This window comes from Anopheles coustani, chromosome 2 (assembly GCF_943734705.1).
Source record: "Anopheles coustani chromosome 2, idAnoCousDA_361_x.2, whole genome shotgun sequence".
Classification (NCBI taxonomy): domain Eukaryota; kingdom Metazoa; phylum Arthropoda; class Insecta; order Diptera; family Culicidae; genus Anopheles; species Anopheles coustani.
In genome coordinates this window covers 89,490,220-89,511,235 of record NC_071289.1, presented here as the reverse complement: position 1 = coordinate 89,511,235, position 21,016 = coordinate 89,490,220, and the positions used below count along the sequence as shown (strand labels likewise).

Sequence of the window (21,016 nt, the reverse complement as noted above, 5' to 3'; positions counted from 1 at the left end):
TATTTTCGGTCCCCACACTCCCCTCGGTCCTGGTAGCCGACGGATGGTGGGGAAGGGGGATGGGGGGTTGGGGTGCATTTTCGCGCTGCGTCTGCGTCGGATTCCACGGCATGTCTTTTCGTTTTTTTTTCTTTCTTTCTCCGAAGCGTTCGTTGCATACCGCGGTGGGCTGACCGCGTGTTGATGGAATGAAAAGCCATCGTTTGCGGCGAGTGAAGAAGATCGATGCGTGGCTTGGCGGCGTAAAGGGGGTTCTCTACTTCGTTTTTTTTTGTATGCTTGGTGCTGCGTGCGCGTAGGGTCCCGCGAATTATAATGTCCGTGCGTACGCATCGTTTAATGTAGTGCTCATAATAATAATCATACGTATCATTGTAAAACAAAATCGAATTAACTAATCGCTCGGTTCGAATGGATGATGTCGTAAACGTAAATGTCGACTGCTTCATGAGGGAATGGTTTTTTTGACAAATGAAGACATTTCTCTGGTGGTGGTTTTTCTAATAAATTAAATGAATCTTGAAGTGTAAGGTTTATTAGTTGTTGTAACATATTTCTTACTCATTGCTTTACTTGTAGACATTTTTTACTGAAAGTTTATTTTAATTTCTATTTGGCATTTTTGAACCAATTTTTTCATAAATTTACTCAACAAGTGGACGCTTCACAGCTACAAGAACAACTATGCGATTCCTGTTTTAAGGTTAAGAAATTGCATAAATATTTTTAGCATACACATATGACTCTTATCAAATGGTATAAATTATGGTAAAACTAACCTGAAACCAGTTTTTGGTGAAATTAATTTATTTTCCATAATAGCTCAAAGCAGCCAAGAGATGTTTTACTTTACTTTATCTCAGTTTTACGCTACTTTGTCATTGTTTTTTCAACTTTTTACACTTTCCGTCGCAAATTTTAAAATTGTCACTTTAAACTACGGCTGTTTGATTTTGTTACAAATTACATCTGAGCCTGATTCTTCGTTTAACATCCTTCGCTTGCGTTTGCCTAAAGAATGTCTGGCATTAGAACACCTCCTGCCGCTAGGAGCACGCCCTGGCCCTGTCATGTTGTACAAATGTTGCGACATCGGCCGCAAGCGGATGATGGAGATCCGTCCGTCAGCTCGTCGAACGCGAGCCTCCCGAACCGTGGAAAGGGGCCCTGTGGCTCGACATGGTTCGGGAATGCCGCGCCGGGACCAACAACAATGTGGTGTACGGGGCGGACGGGGGGTTTGTTGGTCTTAATTCGGCGGGGGAACCAAACGGCGGGGATGATAAAAACTTGATGAACCGGCAACGCCATGCTCTCGGTAGCGATACATAAAATTTGCCAAAATTATTCGAACGACATTTATTTTCGTTTAGCTGGAATTATGTTTCCATGCGTGTATGTGTGGTTTTTTTTATTTTCCTTTCCTCCTCCCCCTTTTGTACCCTTTTCGCGAGGTGATGAATCCTTTTGACCATCAAACCACCACCAACCAGAGAGGACACGGTGGGATGTGGTAAGGACAAGATTCTTAAAGCAAACCTCAGCCCTCTTTGCCTCCCCTCCCCTCCCCGTTTCCACAGGCCCACAATCACAATCACGATAATCTGCGGTTGCACAGGTTTTTCATCAGCGAAATTCCTTTTCAACAGTGCGCGCTCTCCGCGGGAAATGGAGCTCGTTCTCCGTTCGGGGAAGCGGGATCGAACTTCGATCATCAGAAATCCCTCGAGTCCGTACCGAAGACTGCCCTCCCCGCCCTCCCAGTTGCTGCACTATTAGCATTGAACACTCTCCTATCTCCCCGGAGGCCGACCGGGACGACGAGGAAGATGGCGATGGGGTGAAGCGACGCGGCTGCTGCTGCGAGGAACGGGTCTCAATCGGAGCGTTGACGAACTCTGATGGACTGACTGACGGATCGCGACGAATGCGACGCGACGAAAATGGTGAAAATACAGAAGCGATCATCGTATCGTCTTATGCTCGGTATTTGTCCTATGCTCATGTACGCTGCATGTCTTCGCTCCCTTCTCTCCATCCCTTTCTTCAATTCCTTTTGCCTACTCTTCCTCGCCACTCGGGTTGGCTTTTCTTCGTACCCTTTTTCGCACACCACGCTCCCGTGACAAGAAGGACCTCCCTCTTTCCTTCCCGGAGGCGCGCGACCCCCCCCCCAACCGCCCAACCCCCCTTCGCCCTTTTGCAAACATTTGCGATTCAACAAACCCGCGGGACATTAGCCAAAGCGACGGAGGTGAATGATAATGATGATAAAAGATGCGATGCTGTGATTTGGTATCATGCGGATAGGGAAGCAGCATCCAGCAGCTGCACTCTTCTTCGTTTTTCCTCTAGCGTTCCCGGGGATCGGAAAGGACGACAACCTTCGGTTTTTCGGAAGGAATGTCGAAAGAATGACGGACGACCGCAGCCCGAAACCCCGGTCGTACATGCGCGAGCATTAATGGCTGATAGTCTGGCTACCGTTTTACATGCACGAATTAGGCAAAATGCACATGCAGATGGTGTGGCTCGAATGTGTGGCTGCTAGGTCAATTTTCTGTCACGGAAAATTTCTGTCGGATAAAAAAGGGCATTTTCCACCCGCTTCGGAGGGCTCCGGTCCAGTACCGCACCGGCCGAAGCCGGCACAAGTACAAGATAGCTTTCCGCATGTAAACACGTTCCCCACGGTGTCACGCACAGGCGGCGTTTGCGTGTGTGCCGCTGCTGGCCGATCGTCTTTGCCGAACATGGCAAAATTACTTCGCACCTTCCGGACCGGGGCAGGCACGCGGCCTATGCCGTGCTATGCGCAGAACGGGTGGGCAAAAGGGGGGCAGCTTCCACGGGATGCGTTCCATCGAGTCCGTTCGCGATTACACATACACACACACACACGTACGCACTCGAGGTAATTGCGCGCAGCGTTTAATTGGCAACGGCATTGCTGGGTTCGCCGAGGACGCGAATTCCACAAATCTGTGAAATTTGATCACAGCAAATTTTTCGCGCTGGTCCTCGCCGGTCTTCAAGTGATATGAGAAATTCGCGACGGACCGCATCTTCACCGTTTATTTGTTTTTATTTTCGGGGCCCTCGAAGGACCTCTTCCCGCGCCACTAATATCTGGATCGAGCGCAATCGATTGGTCATCGAAATGCCGACGCAAAATCGTTCGCCATCCATCCCCAGGGAGGGTTCAGTGCAATACTGCGTGAAATGCGCATAGCTGTGACCAAAATTGCACACGCAATGCATCTTGAGTGCGGTGCGAGCCCCGACCAATCATCCCTTTGAGAGTGGACAGGGAAGATTACCGGTTGGAAGGGAACCTCGAGCTCAGTTTTCGAATGTAAGGCCCCCCGTAAAAGGTCGCTGGCACGCAAATTATCTGCTGGACACTGGGAGCTTCTTCTCCACCATAGAAGCCACTTTACTTCATCGCTTCTTGTTGCGGTCAAAACACTGACTCTATTGTTTGTTTTGGAATGTCTTAAACTGAAACTGCATCTTTGTAGCAAACATTCGCTAATAGTGTTTTCTTTTTCGATTCACAGGTACGTCCAGAGGATGATTAATTAAACCCGTTCGGAGAAGGTAATAAGGTAACCAGGGGTAATATGTAAAGTCGGGGCTAAACACAACTCTATAATTAATTGGATAAGGTAGCTTAAAAACATTTTCAAAAAAAAATGGTTAAATTACGATGAAGAAATATTTAATTTAATTGTCTAATTAGAACAAGATTATTATTTGCCAAACAACACCTAAAATGTCCATGAAACAATCGATCAAACAGTCGATCAAAGGCTAGTTTTCCTCTTCTAAATAAGTTTGCATCAAATATGTTCTTTTATATTATGAATTTATTCTTTTTACGAAATTTTAAAATAGAACCTTCATTTCTGGTTAAACCTTATTTTCATCCACAACTTTTTCGAGTTCTTTTTTTCCCCCCGACACAATACTATCGTTCTTATCTCTCCCCTTTGTCATTAACGTTTTCTGGCGTTGGATTATTCTCATCAACCATCGACGAACGGGCAGACTGATTTGGCTACCGTTAAAAATGGTCATGTAAAATAATTTTTCATCCCCAAACCTCCACCGTCCACCATCAATTGGGAACGTGCAGCCCGCTTACAATTTAACCACACGGACCATCCATCAATGCGGGTTTTTGCAGGAGATAATTTAAAACTGCACAACAAAAGCTCCGGAATGGGCAACAACGGCACATGTATGAAGAAACGCCAGAGAGGGAGAAAAAAAAGGTTACCGCATGGAAATGTCTTCAAAAATGGCCACAAAACTTGCGAACCAGAACAGCCCAAAACTACTACACGAAGAGGGTAATCGGGTGGGGCTTGCCGAAAACATAACACAGAAACACACAACCCGGGACCCGGGAGAGATAAAGATGAGTTTGCCCCCCCTCCTCCACCCCGTTCGTACACACGCTCGAGTGCAGTTGCACTTACGCACCAGCACAGTAGCAGCAAAATTGACAGTTGACGAGATTGATTTATAAAGAGCTGTCCGTCTTCCTTTCTTCTCGGCGAGCCTATCGGCCCGGGATCTTTTCAGGCTGATCGAGTGCAAATTTCTTCTTGAGAAATGGCTTTCCCGCGAGCGCGTGTGTGTGTGTGTGTGCGTGCGTGGTACTAATAATTGTAGCCTCCCAATATATCGGCGGTGACCACGCAAAGAGAGGTTGTGGTGGTTGAAGAAATCAATGCACCGCTGACGAACCGGGCGTTCATCTTGCCAAAAAGTGCATCAGCAGCAAAACCAGATAGGCAGAACAACAGAACGAACGGGAAACCTGAAACGGGCAATCAGGTGCGATGTGGAGGCTGGAGGGTGTAGAGAGTCGCCCCTCAGCCGGCTCGCATGTTTTTCAAGCTTTTGTACAGAACGCGACGTTTTTCAATTAAAAACGCACACGAACGGTCGAACGAAAGGCAGGCCCGTTTGATGGATGAAAAGCCAAAAACAGATCCGGATTCGGTAGGTTAGGTTCGAAAAAAATGCACCCAAAAACAGGCTCTCGGCGTACGGGGAAAGACAGTGCCGGAAAAATTAAACGTTCATTAAGCCCCGGCAACGCACTTCGGAATAAGTTTCGTCGAGAGAAGAGAACAGGGAGGGACAGAGAGAGAAAAACATCATCAACATGGACGAAAACTTCAACCCCAAACGGCTAAGAAACATGCACTGTTGCGAGTGCATCCGGACTGCAGACTCCGATGGGTCCTCCCTTGGTGACGATCGAATCTAATTCCGATGCCCTCGGGGGGAACCTTTCCCCACCCCTTTGTTGGCATCTCCCTTCCCGCGGCCCACTCGGACCCTCGGTGCGTAATGATGCCCGGAAGCGTTAAGGAAGCTGGACCAGACCATCCATCCGTCAGCCGTCGGTAAAGCGATCGATGACGCGGATCGCTCATATAATCATCCCCCCGCAGGACGGTGCGGACACGGGGACATTCGGGACAAAATTAGCCCTCTCTTGGGATGCAAGAGGGAGAAGCGCAGGCCAAACCTGAGCAATTGCGCGCGCTGCACTCGGAGGGATAATAGAAATTTGAATTGAGAATGAATTAAAATTCCCTGCCTTTTTAAGCCCTAACCTCGAGCGCATGGAAGGAAAGGAAAAAGAACAGCGATGTTGAAACTCTCGGCTCCAGCTTTTCCCCCCTCGGGGGGGGGGGGGGCTATCCGACGAGGGTAAGGTGGGCAAGATGAGGGGCTATTTTTAATGGATTTTTCGGGTGCAACGATACTTGCGCCTTGCAGCATGTTTGGTCGCGTCGATGGGACGCACAATTTGAATGGGGTAGTCGCCCGTGCTCGCTCGTTGCGCCGTAAAGCAAAATTCAAAAACGAATTGACGATAACGATGATACGAACCCCGGGATAGGAACCGGAGCGACGAAACCCAAAGTGAGTCCTTCTCGATAATCGTCCCGAGGGCTTAAATCGCGCGCATCGCAAAAATGCGCCATCCCGTCACATCCCGCCGGAGAGTCTCGTCTCGGATCGATCGTCCCGCCGGTTTTGGATGGTAATCATAGCCTTAATGCCCGAACCGAAGTCGCCCAACGTTTCCACTGGCGACCGCTTTTGACGAGCTCCTTCAGCGAGGTCCAAATTTAATAACATGATTAATTTCTTTCAACCCCCAAACGCAATTCCCTCTTGCAGTGAGGTGCAATTCGCTTCTGGACCCCTTTCGGTAAGCCATTTCGATCCTTTGCCAATCCAACACACACTCAGCTCCAGCATGTGCAGACAGATGATCCCATCACGATTAACACCAACCCCCCGAGGGCCGCGCCGGTTGGTCGCTGTTTTAATCCCACCATTTTTATTTCCCGGTGCTTGTGTTCGGAAATTAGTTTCCGTGCTACCCAGATGCAAGTGCTTAATGACTTTCGTGAAAATTATACAGCTTATCCACCTCATTATCGGTCGCCTTTCAAGGAAGGGTTTTTGGTTATGATGGTGCGTTAGGAAAGAACCACACCTCGTCTTCCGATTGACTGCAAGCGCGGGTTTTTATTGATGGCCATCAATCCGCTGGTGTTCTTTCTGCGACGACTCCGTAGCTAATGGAAACCGTCTTCGAGCGAATTCCTCGGCCGCGAACATTCCTCGGCCGATGCAGCCAGACGGGAAGGATTGTTTAGTGTTTTTAAGGCTTCTGTTTTTTAAAATCAATCGTCAAACATTTATTTATTCGACCTGATTTTTAGCTAAACTCTTATTGTTTGATTTAGGAATGGTTAAATGTGTTCATTTGTTTTACTTTTAATTTTTGCCAACATTTTCTCTTACTTCTATTGTCAATAAAATTTCCCACAAATGGAGGAGACAGTTACACAAAACCTCAGCTTCAAAACATGAATAAATCGCGGTGTAAAATATTATCACAAAATGATACATAAATGATTGCCCCCGTTCGATGTAACGTGAGTTCGTTCACACACTGATCGCGTCGTCCTGATCCGGTGGCGTTAATTAATACCGGTAGCAGTAGAACAAACAGATCTCGGCCTCTCCCTTTACCCAAGCGAAGATGGCAGCCGTCCCGGGGTCTGGCAGGACCGGCGGCGGAGAAGCTGTCACTCAAACCCGTTCCCGGCGAACGTGCAGCAGACGGCCAGGGGAAGGGTGCCACGGTGGGACCACGCTGTTCACTTAAACCGATCCACCTGAAGTGGCGATTCCCGATTGGCCACGAATGCCGATGAAATCTAGCCGTTCCTAGGGGAGCATTCTGCCGCCCCCCCTGCTCGGCCACCTTCGACGATCAGTGCTGATGTTTAATTTAACGAAATCCAGTTAATAGTCGTCTTATTTGTAATTATTTTCTGTCCAATGTGTGTTCTTTTTAATCTCACCACTACCACCACCAGCATCTCGACGCGGTCCAGTTCGCAAAACGATACGCATTATCATCGGCTGGGAGCAGGGGTGCGAGCTGGCGGGAATGGAAATGGCAGCAACGCAGTCCGCAGTCCGTTGAAGTCTTTTGTATGAAATTCAAGTGACGAACCCCACGAAAAACTCCATCATCGCTGCGCATTGCGAAGCGAAGAATGATGAACTGTTGAGTTCGCGGAGGGTGTCGACGCGCCCCGGGGTGGAGGTCCGAAAGGGACACGGGGGGGAGAATGGAATGAGTGAACATGTGTAAATTGGGAACACTTACCCGCAGCATGTGTACGCCGTCTAAAGGAGGAAAGCCGGAATGCAGCAGCAGAGACAAAAACTTTTATAAAAAAAAAAAAATAAAAAATAAACGCGTCAGATAAGAAAAGGGCTTGTCGATGCCAATGACGGACACGGATGTGGGATGCGCAGCAGTGGCAACGAGTCAAGATTGATAGTACTAAAGCGGCCGTTAGGTTCGGGCACGGGACGCGCAGACGGAATGGATAAGGAAACAGGATAAAGAACAGCGCAGAAGGAGAACGGGGCGGATGGGCGCAACGCCACGAGATGAATGGTGCGAGGTGCGGCACTATCGATCGCCCGTCCCTCGCACCGGCCGAAGAACTGCTGATGATTTTGATGGAAGAAGGGGACAGCAAGGTTCTGCGAGCTCCGGATGATAGCATAAGAAATCCATCTCTCCGAGCGGGGAAGCAACATAAAAACTTGTTGTGTGTATTTAGAATGCATTAAAAATTGCATACGCTCTCGGTTTTGTCTCGTAAGCCGTGGCAAACACATGCCCACACATACACACATGCCAGCAGGTTGGATGTCGTCTTTATGTCGTCATCAGCTTGGTTCGTTGTAAAGTTTGTCGCAAAGGGACACGCACACACACACACACACCCAGACATATCCCAAAGGAGAACAAGGAGAAACACGAGCGTTGTCCGCGAAGAATTCCGCAATTCTGTGTTCTTTTTGACAGTGATGAAGATGACGAAGCCGATGACGACGACGACGACGACGACGACGATCACGATCGAACGGGAGAAAAATATCAAATAAATAAAAATATTTCCCCATCGCAACGGCAAACTGGGATGCAACCACAAAATGCACCCGAGAACCAAAAGCCTGGAGCAAAACTGGATGCCGCAGCGAATTCAGGACGGAGAAAGGATACAGAGGGGACAAGCTGGTGGTGGAGAAGGAGTGCTAACAAAACAGCATAAGAATAAGAAAAAAAAAGCGATAACCTACAGAAACAGCCAAACGCACATTAAACAGGAGAAATAAGTTTCAGTAGCAATCACCTTTTACGAACGGACAGAGTGATTATGTTTGGTTTGAAGTATTTTATTTTATGGTGATCTTCTGGCTGCCGTTCTCATTCCACTATTTGGGAGGTAGAACGAGTGCTCTGGGGCTTGTGGCGCGGGGGTTGGTGGTGTGTTTGAACTTTTGTAATGCATTTTTGTGTCAAACTGAAGAAAAAGTGGGGGAAGGGATTGCGACAACATATTGAGGGAAGGTAGACGAGCAAAGGTGTTGTTCGTTTTGACTCCCGGTATTGATTATGTTGGGCCTAGATTGATCCAGAAAAATCCCTATCAAAGTAACAAGTTTAAAAATAAAGATAAAGCAATCTAAAAATCAGAAAAGTATTTATGATAGTTGATCTTTACAAAGATTAACCTTCTTTATAATAATGTCAAAAGCTAATTGGTAAACACTTTAAAAGCTGATAAAAATATAAACAAGATAAGTAAAGATGAACATCAAACAAGTAAAAACGAAAACACACAAAACATTCAGCAAAGATGTGTTGAAAATTGCACGGATTGCGGATGATTGAGCGCCCACGAAACAAATGGCATCTAAAAGGTGACATTTATTGCCGAAGCTCGACCATACTTCTCTGCCCCCGGGATTGTTCTGTTTGAATTGACAAACTGTCTTGTTCATCGAAGGGGATAAAGTTTTTCCTTCCCTGCCTGGTCGTTTTCCCTTTCTTTTTTTTTGCACTGTCAAAGGAGTTGGGATACGCGGTTTTGTTTTACAATCCCACCGGTGATCATTGCTTCATTTGGGGGGTTTGGGTTCCCGCGCAACCGTTTCATTTTGTTCGTCGCCGCCCGTTTCGAAGGAGAAAAGGGGGTGAATGAAAAAAAGGGAAAACCAAGCAAAACACTCGGGCCCTTGTTTACGACTCACCCCTTCTCGGGGAAAAAAACCAGGACGGAGGAGAAAAACGAAATCAGCCCCCCTCAAGTATCACCGGTGAGTGATACAATAATCATTTAATTTTTCTTCATGTCCGTTTTTGTCCATTGTCACACTTTACTTTTTTACTTCGTTAACCGCTTTCGTTCTTCTGTTTGCGTTAACTGTTATGTTTTACTGTGTCGTTTTAACCGTCGCTTTATGCCTCTCCGGAGGTATCGTAGTGGGTGACGGGTTTTTTTTTTGTTCCTTTCCTCGTGTTTTTTTTATCGCCGTTTTCCACGTCTTACGCCTGCCCGGGTTTTTTTCCCATCCTATCTCTCCAAGAACGCCCCGTCCGGGCGCGTGTGGGTGATTCTTCGCGGCAATGCTGGTTGTATGCTGGCGTTCGCAAGCGTATGAAACAATACCCCCGGACACCGGAACTACTTGTCAGAGGCGCGCGATAAAAAAAAGGGTAACCCGTGCGGCCTTGATCGTGCCCCTCCGGTTTGCTTTGCTGCAATGTTGTTTATGTTGCGCCGTTTCGTACACTTCTTCAGCTCATCGCTCGTTTCCCTTTTCCGTTTTTCTGTTTTCGTCCCCCTGTCCGGTGCATTTTCGGATGGATCACTTGCATGCCGCAGATGTGGAGTTCCTTCTAGCACGGTTGGCGTCCCTTTCGGTGACGTCTTCTATCGCCCTAGTCTTACCCTTGGCGTAAGTTTTCTTATCAATGCAAAAAAGGGTCTCGACCGTTGCGTGGTGAAGTTCTGGGGTTCACAAATTTCGAGTGCATTTTGCGTTCACTGGTCCGCAAATAAGGGTGTGTATGTATGTTTTTGTGTAGGATGCATCCGACGGTTGTCCATTTGACACTCGCATTTCCCGGAAGCGCTCCCGACAGGATGGGTCCGCTCATCCAGTGCTATTTATCTGCCAGTTCACATGCTGGTTATCGGTGTAGGAATTTCTGCTGGATAAAGAGGAAACATGGGCTTCCGATAACCCGCGTTCAAGGAAATTCAATCGCCCAGCAGTGAAGGAGGGATGATTCGTTGAATAAAAATCGCGTCATAGGATCGACTGTGGACAGTAACATGAATCTAAACTGTACAACAACCAACTCACTGGAAATAAACAACAACACACGGTGTTTGTGCAGAGGAATTTGAACTTGAACCACCCGGCGCCCACACTCCGCGTGAAAGGCGAACAGTTTAATTAGTGGAAACCGAAACTATGTAACGGTTCAGAGATTACTTACACTCGCGCATGGCCCGGGTTAGCCCGGGGTTCAGAATAAATCACTCGTCTATTAAGACAGCGTCGTCCATTTGCGCAACGACGGAAACCGATCGTCTCCGCCACTGAAGCGCCACCGCGTGTCGCCAAACGATCTCGACGGCGAAGAAGCTTAGAAGTGACGCCCGTGACATCGGCCCCGCGACTAATACTTGCGTCAAGGCGTTGATTTTCTCGTGTAAGTCGTCGGTGCTGCTGATCTGAGGGCGCGCTGGAAGACGCCTGCTCGCATCCAATAGACGGAGCGAACGCGCGCACGGATCGAGATTGGTTTTGATTAAAATTGATATCAATCGATTGATAAATTTCAATTGACGACAATGGCGATCGTGGACCGGATTGGATCTCGAGGGCGGTTGCGAAAGCATCCACCACATCGAGGCATCGTAAAACGCGCCCGGAGCCGCGTGGTGCAATGTGCATTTGGGGCGGGAGGTATCTCCCTTTAATAGGCCGGTACTTAGCGAGACCGATTCCTAGAGCAGCGAGTGCACGCGCGTTGAGAAGCAAAAAAAGGTTACCACGACCAGGAAGAACGTCACTGCTCTGGACGGTGGGGCGCATATGGGATTTATAAAAACAAAATAATAAACAGTCGACAAGATGCGTCCATGCGTGGCCACGGGTATTCACTCAATAAATCAAAAATCGTGCACTCAAGCTTGTCATGGTATGACGTTTGCGTTCAGCGAGAAGTCTTCCCACAGTCAAAGGTTAAGCATCCTAGTGGCAAAAAAGGAATCAAAGACGAAGTGCTTTGCTAGAGTTTTGAAACTGCTCGAAGCTGCGTCTCCTTATTGATACCGGGCCGATCTAGATACGATCGATCCCCCGCGGGAAAGCAGTCACTCGCGGGAACTTGTAGTACATCCAGTAGCAGCTTCACCTATCAGTTCCTCGCAGGACTCCGTTGGCAGGTACGACGTTGAATAAAAAAAACCCTCGGAAAAAGGGTGGAAGACACCAACGAGATCCACGCGGATCCAGCGTCGGGAAGATGGGAAGCAAAACTTTTATTATTATTCATTACAATAAATCATTTGTCATTAAGATGTTGCTCCTGGTTTTTTTGATGTTTTTTCCTTATCATTCTTACGCGCCTCATTCTTCGGTCGCCTTCGCGAGCTCGAGTTTGGGAGTCAGTTCCAGTTCCGTGGCACCTTCCGGGAGCAACACCTCCAACACCGCCAACTCCTTTTGCACCCCCGGGACGACGACGACGTTGTGGGGAGTGAGGAATTTTTCGGATGGAAACTCTTTCGCGTCTCCTTTGGCACTCTCCCTCCCGTTCGAACCCGTCGTACGCAACTCTTCAGAAAACACAAAAGTGACTCCACCCCTCACCGCTCCCCTCCAGAACCGGGAACACAATCGACAGCCGAGCATCCTCCGGACACAATGTCGCCCAACTCCGGGAGTTTTCGTTGTGGGGGAAAGAAGGAGCAAATGCGATCAAAAAAATATGATTATTCATAATTTCATCTGCGCCCGTCGGTGGTGGTGAGGCAGTGGTGGGGAACGCTCCGTGGACACCTCTTCAAAAACTTCCCCCTCCCTCCTCCATCTGCCATGACAGTTTCTTATCGATCCGGGGGGGGAATGCTGTGTTAACACAGAAATTTTCATAACATTTTATAAAGATTAGCCCGGTGGAAGCAAAGGGAAGACGGGGGTTTCCCGCGGGAGCAGTCAATAAAAGGTACAGGAAAATCGAGACGATCGAGAACGCGGTCACGTCAGGATGGAGATGGAACGGGCGGTGATCGCCGACACAGCATGGTTCATTAATTAAGCGCATAATAATGGCGACTCTTGGGTGCTTCTGTTCGGCAGCTTGTGCGTTCGTTTTTTTATCCTCTCTCGTACTGTGTCGTTTGTAGGAATTAAATTCGATTGTGGTTTTAAGATGAGGCGAGCGGAACCCGTTCGTCGTGTCTTTCCATGTTTTAAACCTACCGCCGGCAGAAATCACACGCGGTAGGTTTTCTTTTTCGATTTTCAAATCATTTGCAGGATTACCTTAAATGTAAGTCGCTTAAGCGGGGGATTTTACAGCTTCACTTTTGAAAAGTTCCCATTTAAGGCTGACTGTAGAAAGAGAATGTTTTTTTGGAATAAATCCTCAAACGCAGGCAAATTTAATAAATCGCTATCGATACAGAAGTGTATGACACCTGATTTGTGACCTCCAAAGTGGAAGACGATAATTCCAACTTCTCTTTGTTGATATTAACTGCACATGGTGCGAGGTAGGGCCAAGAATGGCAGCAAAACTCTAAAAGAAATCGCACCCAAGCATATGTCAGCCACGTTTCCAGAGCGGGGAAACACGGAAACGCCTTGGTGGAAGGGGAAAGAAAATACTCTGATGATGTTGGCACCCAATAAATGACGGGCGTGAGCACACTTCCACTTCGCAACGGAGCCGGTTCGCAAACGGAAGCCGAGAAAGAAAAGCGAGCCGATCGAGAGTGAACATAAGAAGGTGTGGAGCAAGAAAGACATATACCCCTTTAAAGAAAAACTTTGCGACCCTCAAAACTCGTGCTACCTTAACGTGTCTGCTCGGAAAAAAAATCTTTGACTAGGTTCGGCGAAATGAGTCACACAAAAAGTGCATATGATAACACAACTGCACCACTCGAGTGGGCAATCGGAGGAATTGAAGTAGTCCAGATCGTGGCACTCGAACAGACGAGCAAAAAATCTCCCCCTTTCTCACCGGTGGCACACGGTTTGAAGTTGGACAAAAAGTGGTCAAAAAAACATAAAATGCTACCGAAAAATTTGGGAAGCACACACCAAAAAAAAAGACACAACCTGATACGAGGAGCAAAACGAAAACAAGCAGCCGAACCAACCGCATGGAATCAAAATTATTCCAATTCCGTATGTTTCACCAGGGGCGCCAGAACAGTTCAGCCAGAAAAACGAAGCACAAAAATACAACCCACACACACACACACACCTAACAGGCCCCCACATTCGCGAACGACATCCCCCGACGGGTTCGCGGACGGCGGGCGTGCGTTGACGACGAATTTATGATTCCACTTTTATGCTCGAGCGCGAGCCACGCGAGGAAGCAATGGCGGGGTGGCGCGAATCGAAGCCGTGGCGGGTTATGAATTGCCAGTGCTTATATTTAAATTAAATAAAATGTTAACCGACTGCTACCGTGGCACGCTTGAATGTCATCGGGTTTTTTTTTTGCAGAATGATGGGAGATTTCTGAGCCGTCGACCGTCGAAGAGATGAGACTGTGGGGTTAGTGTTTTCTCCTCGCTTCCTCGGTGTGTTGGTGCAGAATCAAAATGCAATTATGTTGAACGAAAGCCGCGGAGTCACGTGGGGTACAATGGTGGCGGCGATATTTTTCATCTTCACACCCAATCACTCAGGCGACATTTATTTACTTCCACCGGAAGACATCAGCTGCATTTGAGTGCATCGTGGTGCGAAGGAAGGTTGTTGAGAAGGTAAAGGTACAAACCCATCTTGAACGCATAAAGCGGCCCTTAACCTCAGCTTAGGGAAATGACACGCCGTAGAAATGCTGTTACAAGCGTGACTTTGAAATAGGTGTTAGTTCTTTTAGCGGATTTGCTTGGGAGATATCTTTATCCAATTTAGCAGTAATTTTGTTTCTTGTCATTATTTTATTACTACTTCATTGTCGTTTTCATCTTAATTACAATAAAACGTCTCTGTTTTATACTCCAATTTTTCTGAACACGTTTTTAAACGTATTGCTGCTTTATTGTGATATTTTATTACCTTCCCCTTTGCCCATTTAATGTCCTTCCTCGCAACTCGTTTAGGATTAAACTCACCTAATCAATCCTTCCTTAACGAACTGCATTGAGCTGCAGGACATGGTGTGCCGACGGGACGATAGTTCAGGAGAATATTTTTGGCACATTTTTGTATCCAATTTCAAGGAAGCAATAAAAAGGAAGAACGTCAAAACGACACGAACCGAACCAGAGGCCCACGGCGAGGAGCTCGATTGAATGTGTGCACGCCATTTGTTGCCTGCAGGGCGTTTGAAAACCTCCGGCTTCCTATAGACTTTGGAGACGGGTGGCAGTGACACCAGCTCCCGGACCAGCCCTAGAACAACCGAAACCCCGCTACAGGTAATGATGCAACAGGTTGCATCGGAATGTCTGCCTTTTGTCTGTGGCTCACACTCACCGGAGGAGTTCGTCCCGTTTTTGCTTCCGTTTTATTTTCACCCGGTTTTTTTTGTTATTTCTTCTTTGCGTTTTTCACCAATGTCCTGTGACATTGTCCTGCAACCGTGCGGCTGTTCGTGTAGGGTCGGAGGAAACCCTTTCCACATAAAACCACCAATTTGGAGTCCTTTCACTGTCTCTGTTTTAGCAATTAATTGCCCTTTCTCGCTTGTACTCTCACTCTTCCCTTCGAGTCCTCGGCAAAAGAACGATTGTCACAATGTGAACAGTTGTTCGTGTTGCCGTTGGTGCTTCCTTGTGGTTGTGTCCTTTTTCACAACTTTCTGTGCCTATCGTTTTATCTTTTTTGTAGTTTTTTTTTGTCGGTTCGCACAGCTATTATCCTTACGGTTTGCTTTTGATTGTCCCCGTGGCTGATCCTGCCTGTTTCAGGATGCGTTTTATTGCTGTAAACTTGTTTCACGTTTTTTTTCTGTTTTGTTTTGTTTTGTTTCACTCCTGCTTCAACCCATCCGCGTGCATCCCGGGAGGAAGTGCTTCATAATTGTCCCTCATGTCATCCCGCCAGTACCTTTGGACTCCACTTTCTCCTGGCACCAGCGGGATAAACCGTTCCACCGGTCGCACAATGTTGATGATGTTTTATGTAGACCGGTGGGTTTGTTTTTTTTCTTTTTCCTCCCCCAGAGGGGATGTTGCAACTCGCCGCTTTTATGTTCCCAACTATTCGCTCGAGTGCGTATCGTGCGGGAAACGGGAAAAAGAGGCGGGAAAGGATACAAAAGATGACTCGACACTCGTGTCCTTTGGGTGCGTGTGTGCGTGTGAGTGTTTGCCTGTACGGCTTTGTGTCACCCTTATGGAAGGGATCCGCCCCTTCGTAAGCGCGCCAACCACCATCATTCCCTTTGAAGCCGTTTTTTATGTAATATGTTGCGGTCTTTGCGTTGTCCCATGAGGACACTTAGCCCTTTCTACCTTCCGGTAGGAGTTTGCTACCTGTACCCTGCGTTCGCGATGATCATGGATCGAACATATGTTGAACCTGTAGGGCCAACCTACAGACCTTGCCGATCCAGCGACCTCATAAACGTTCCTTCGGGTGCAGTAATTTGAATTATTGTCATCAATTAATTGTTTTTGAAGTGGTTTGAAAACGAAAATTATAAGGTACCGTAAGTCTTTAGCTGAAGACTTTATTGAAATAACATATGAAGTAAAATCGTTCAGAAAAACGTTACAAGGTAACTCTGGAGATCATCTCGAGATCTCTTAACGAAACTGAACGAGCAGTAACGGGAACAATTAACTGAACCATCAAGTCCCAACCAATTCACCACAGATGGTGGCTTAACACCATCCATTCCGGGTTCTGATACTTCATCCCGATGGCCCTCATATGGTACTAGCTTAATCTTAATCTTACCACCCATTCGTTTCTTTGCGGCGCTCGTTAGAGCTCGCTCGTGTTAGGGTGCGTAGCTCGGCACTAGCTCAATGTCGTCAGACAGTGTCGCTAGAGCTAATGGCCGGTTGACATTGATGCGATCAAGCCGTTTCGAGAAGTTGATCCCAATTGAAGGCAAATAAAGTAGACCGCGATGATGTAATGCCCCGGGGAACGCAGAAGATCAAGATCAGCAACAGTAGGAAGCATCGGTTTTGGAGGGTTTTATTCCAAAAAAACATCAGATTATCTCTATGACTTCTATGGTGGGTTTATCCAAACGGTAGGAAAATAAAAACTATCCGATTCGTCGTTCATTTCGAAAGAGACTTAAAAATTTCTTCTAACTACACTTTGCAAACCGTATCTTCTGGAACGCTGCTCACTCAATGCGAATCTCCTTCACCGATCAATTATGGTCAAAGCCGTTTACTCCGCGAGCACTACTTAACATCGATTGACCCTGGGGCGGGCCTGATTCTGGACTTGGCGCACGGTGTGGTACCGAAGCGCAACCGTGCTGAACAGAACTAAACAAAAACATGCGTGTCTGGTGGATAACTCTCTCCATCGTTTAGGATTGCAATTCAGTAGCGCAAACGATCTCCAAGAGCGTTAAAACATATTTTTGCTTAGCTCGAGAAAATATATAATTTTCCACAACAGAACAACCGATATCCGTTGTCCAAACCCGATTATTCACAACGAGAGCAAAACGATTCTAATCAATCGGTCAATTTAGTTCGCTTCAGCCGGTCGCTTGTGGCCGATTATACTTAATTCGATCGGCGACAGAGATCGGACCGGCGGGATGGGCCTTGCCTAAAACTAGTCCAGCAATCAATCGGTACCGAGGACGTGGATGAAATCATAGACCTCTCGATCGTGATCCCTACCGATTGTGGCTAGCGAAGGAAATATACTACTGAAGTAAACAAGAATATGTTCCGGATATCTTTGGCTTGGGGTATCTAATCGTGTGAATTGAATATGTCTCGACACTTGCAACCTTTCGTCGAAGTTCCAAGTTCCAATCGATGCCGTGCATTCTAGCCAACGGCAGGTTCCACTGAAGGGGTGAACAGAAGCGCAAATGATTGACACTGGAACACTCGCTCGATGGTGTTTGGTAACTTAATTGAAACTGATTTGGTTAGATATGGCCACGCGGAATCTTCTTCTCATCGGCTGGCTTGCACTTTGTAGCCGAAGAATGCGCCAGTGAACTGTTGATTGGCATTGGATTCAGGTTCTGTCACGTTATGCTGAACACAACCTTCTTTATTTACGAGTTGATGTCTGTATTTCATAGCGATGGAAAGAATTTGTACAAGGATTTGATGAGTGTTTAGTATTGTTTTGTGTAAGACGTAAAGTATAGTCCAAAGTCTTAATGACAATCCATTTTCTCTCTTGCAGACACAAGCCCTTGCTCTAACACGCACCAAGTCGCCGAAGAAAGATTCGTCGATGCCAACATCCCCATCGCACACCGGTGGACGCGATTCGGAAATGGCCAGCCCGAAGGGTCCCTCGTCCGCGGTGGCCAACGTTTCCTCCGCCAGTAGTAACAGCAGTTCCGCCGAGCCTCCGGTAGAGCGGGCCCACTCCATCTCGTCCGACGGCGGAAACGGCTCCTCCAGCGTCAACCACGCACTCGGCACGCAGAATTCGGCAGCGTCGAGTAATGGCGCGTTGGCCGGAGCGTCCACTTCCACCGGCTCCAGTTCGCAAGCCAACGCCGGACAGGGCGTTCGGGATCTCGGGGCAGCTCTACATCCGGCCATCAGTGTGTCTCAGTCCCTGCTGGCCGCCGCAGCCACCGTCAGCCGCTCGGTTACGCCGCGTATAAGCGTTTCCACGTCTCTGACGGCGCCAGAAAATGGTCCCAGCGCAGGCAACGGACCGAGCGGGCACCCGGGTTCGGCCGGACCCCTTCAGACCAATCCCTCCAACGGGCCCGGCGTAGACCGAGCGATTCTACAGTCTCCGGTGGCCGCCGTCGCTGCAGCCGCCGCCGCCATGCAGGACCGGAAGCAGGACTTTGATTTCAGCAAAGTTAACGGTAGGTCCAAGTTTGTTCTTTTTTTGAAGTGAATCTCTCAAAAACCGCACACGATAAGTCAATTAAAATTATTAATTTCGCCACCCATCCCGAACGCATTTATTCCAACTCAACTGACCACTCTTCTTTGGCGGTTTTTCATAGGCAATTTAATTTTGCTTGAATCGAAAATCCTTGTTTATTGTTTGCGGTCAACCAGATCCCTTCTTGTTGCTTGCCCTAAATGTTTTGTATTTTTTCTGACCCAGTTGAATTTAACATATGAATATTATTAAAGGGTGGGAATTTAATTTCATTTAATATCATAAAAACGTTTGTGAACACTTGAACGAATTGAGAAACGAACAGTTGATTATCCTAACGGGTCTGCTTCAATGTACTTTTCATACAATATCACTGAACCTGTGCCTGAATTGAATCTTCACAATATTTTATGTCACATTGCCTCCAGAGCTTCCCGCCCACCCAATGGATGCTACAAAATTTCCCAAACTGCAAAATTCAAGTGCTGAGGCAACATTGTGCTGAAGCTGTAGACCTTCACCTAGAACACTCCCGGGGGTTAATGGGGGGCAGGTTACAAGAGAACCTACCCCGCGGCCAGTAAACTCCAGCCATGTCCATGTAGCGCATAATCCGTTAAATACATATAAAACACCAACGCGCTAAGCGTGACCGGGGCCAGATTAAGGCTCGGCTATGGAAAAATCACGCATCAGACTATTACCCTTTCGCTTTCGGTTTACCCCGGAAAAGGGTGACCCAGGTGATAGGAAACCAGGAGTGCACCCATTCATCCTCCAGCAGTTGGTCGGAGGGCAAAGCGAAAGGTTTTCCCAAACTGTTGAACTCACTAATTCCGCCACACACCAAACCCAAACGCGTGTAGGACGTACAGTTCATTCTAGAGCATTTGCGGATGTCTCCACATGACCGGAAATGGATGGTCCATTTATGAAAGGTCTAAGGAGTCAAAGATATCTTCTTGAAAAAGTGAAATTTGATATGAGTTTTTAATCACTTGTATGAGGAATTTTCAATTACTTCATCTATGTTTGAAATACAAAAATATTACTTATGTTTAGAGAGGGCTAGAATCTGATGCAAATCAGTTCATCACTGTAATTTCTAACACCCTCCCTCGGGCCCGTACTCTTTTTCGCCGTTTCGTTTTCCTCCACCACTTTTCCCGGAAGCAGTTTTGATTAATTGAAATGCATTTCGAAATTCAATCCAGAATTTATATGTTTTAGATGGATTTGTCCATTGTCATCCCGCTGGTGGCAGAGCCGCTGCCCATCGGCTTTGGACTTACAATCACACATACCCGCACACTAACATACGCACACACACATACACAGATTCAAATACAATAAATCCGCCTACAATACATCCACTGGACGACGCATGGATGTAGTATGAAATTGGGAAAATTAAAAGTGCGTTTTCCCTTTACTCCGGCTTCACCAACGAGCGCTGGATGTTGAAAGGGATGCTGAAAACAAGGCGACAAGGGAAGGTGTGTGTGTGCTCATGTGATCCGCCTACGCCTACGAGACCTTCGGCGACCTCGCGCGCGGTTGCCGATGATTATCGTTTATTGTGTAAATTTTCCAACATAATATCGCGAACGCATTCATCAAAGCGGATAAATCGAATCGCCGGCGGGGGTTTTGGGTGGGTGAGTGGGAGTGACGCATCGCTTATTTGGGAAAATCTCTTCCCCCCCGGTTTCGCTACGGGATGCTGGGCCTTTGAAAATACATATGATAAGCGGCTCAGGCAGATGGACATTCGGTCGGCGCCGCATTACGTGTACGGTGTTGGAATTTTTAACTAAAAACTTTTGTACAAATGTTCAAAACTTTACATGGTGTTTTACGATTTGAAGCAGTTGAACATATAATATAATCAACTAAGTGGGTTTAAAACAATCAACACAGGAAATGAAGAAGAGGAAAATGGTACATGAAGAAAATTATAAAATGTAACATTCAAAATGTACGAAATCCGTTGAGAATATTAATGCTGAGAATCAAAGAATACTAAATAAACCAGTAATAAACGCACGAAAAAGCAAACGAGAAGCAACAACGGTGCACAAAACGGAAAAGAGGATTAAGGTGAATCAAAATTAGAGGGATTAAAATAACTGCAGGGATTAAAAAGTGGGCATTTGCGTGCGTGCAATTGTGTGTGTGTGTGTGTGTGTGTGTGTGTGTGTGTGGTAGAGGCCAACGAACGTTCGGAAAGGGAACTCGTGGTATGATTTTAACTGATCGCTTTTGAGCTTCTGGCAATAAGAGATACGACCAAGGCGATCATCATCATTATCCGCGCAGTGACGCA

General features: G+C 47.1%; 1 protein-coding gene across 1 annotated transcript in view; it reads left to right on the top strand.

The window, feature by feature from the left end:
- The window catches only part of LOC131261835 (uncharacterized), an 82,952-nt gene that overhangs the window by 22,987 nt on the left and 38,949 nt on the right, over positions 1-21,016 (top strand). The window contains exon 2 of the mRNA XM_058263676.1: positions 18,022-18,667. Coding sequence (XP_058119659.1) covers positions 18,022-18,667 — 646 coding nt within the window. The remainder of the gene's footprint in view (positions 1-18,021; positions 18,668-21,016) is intronic.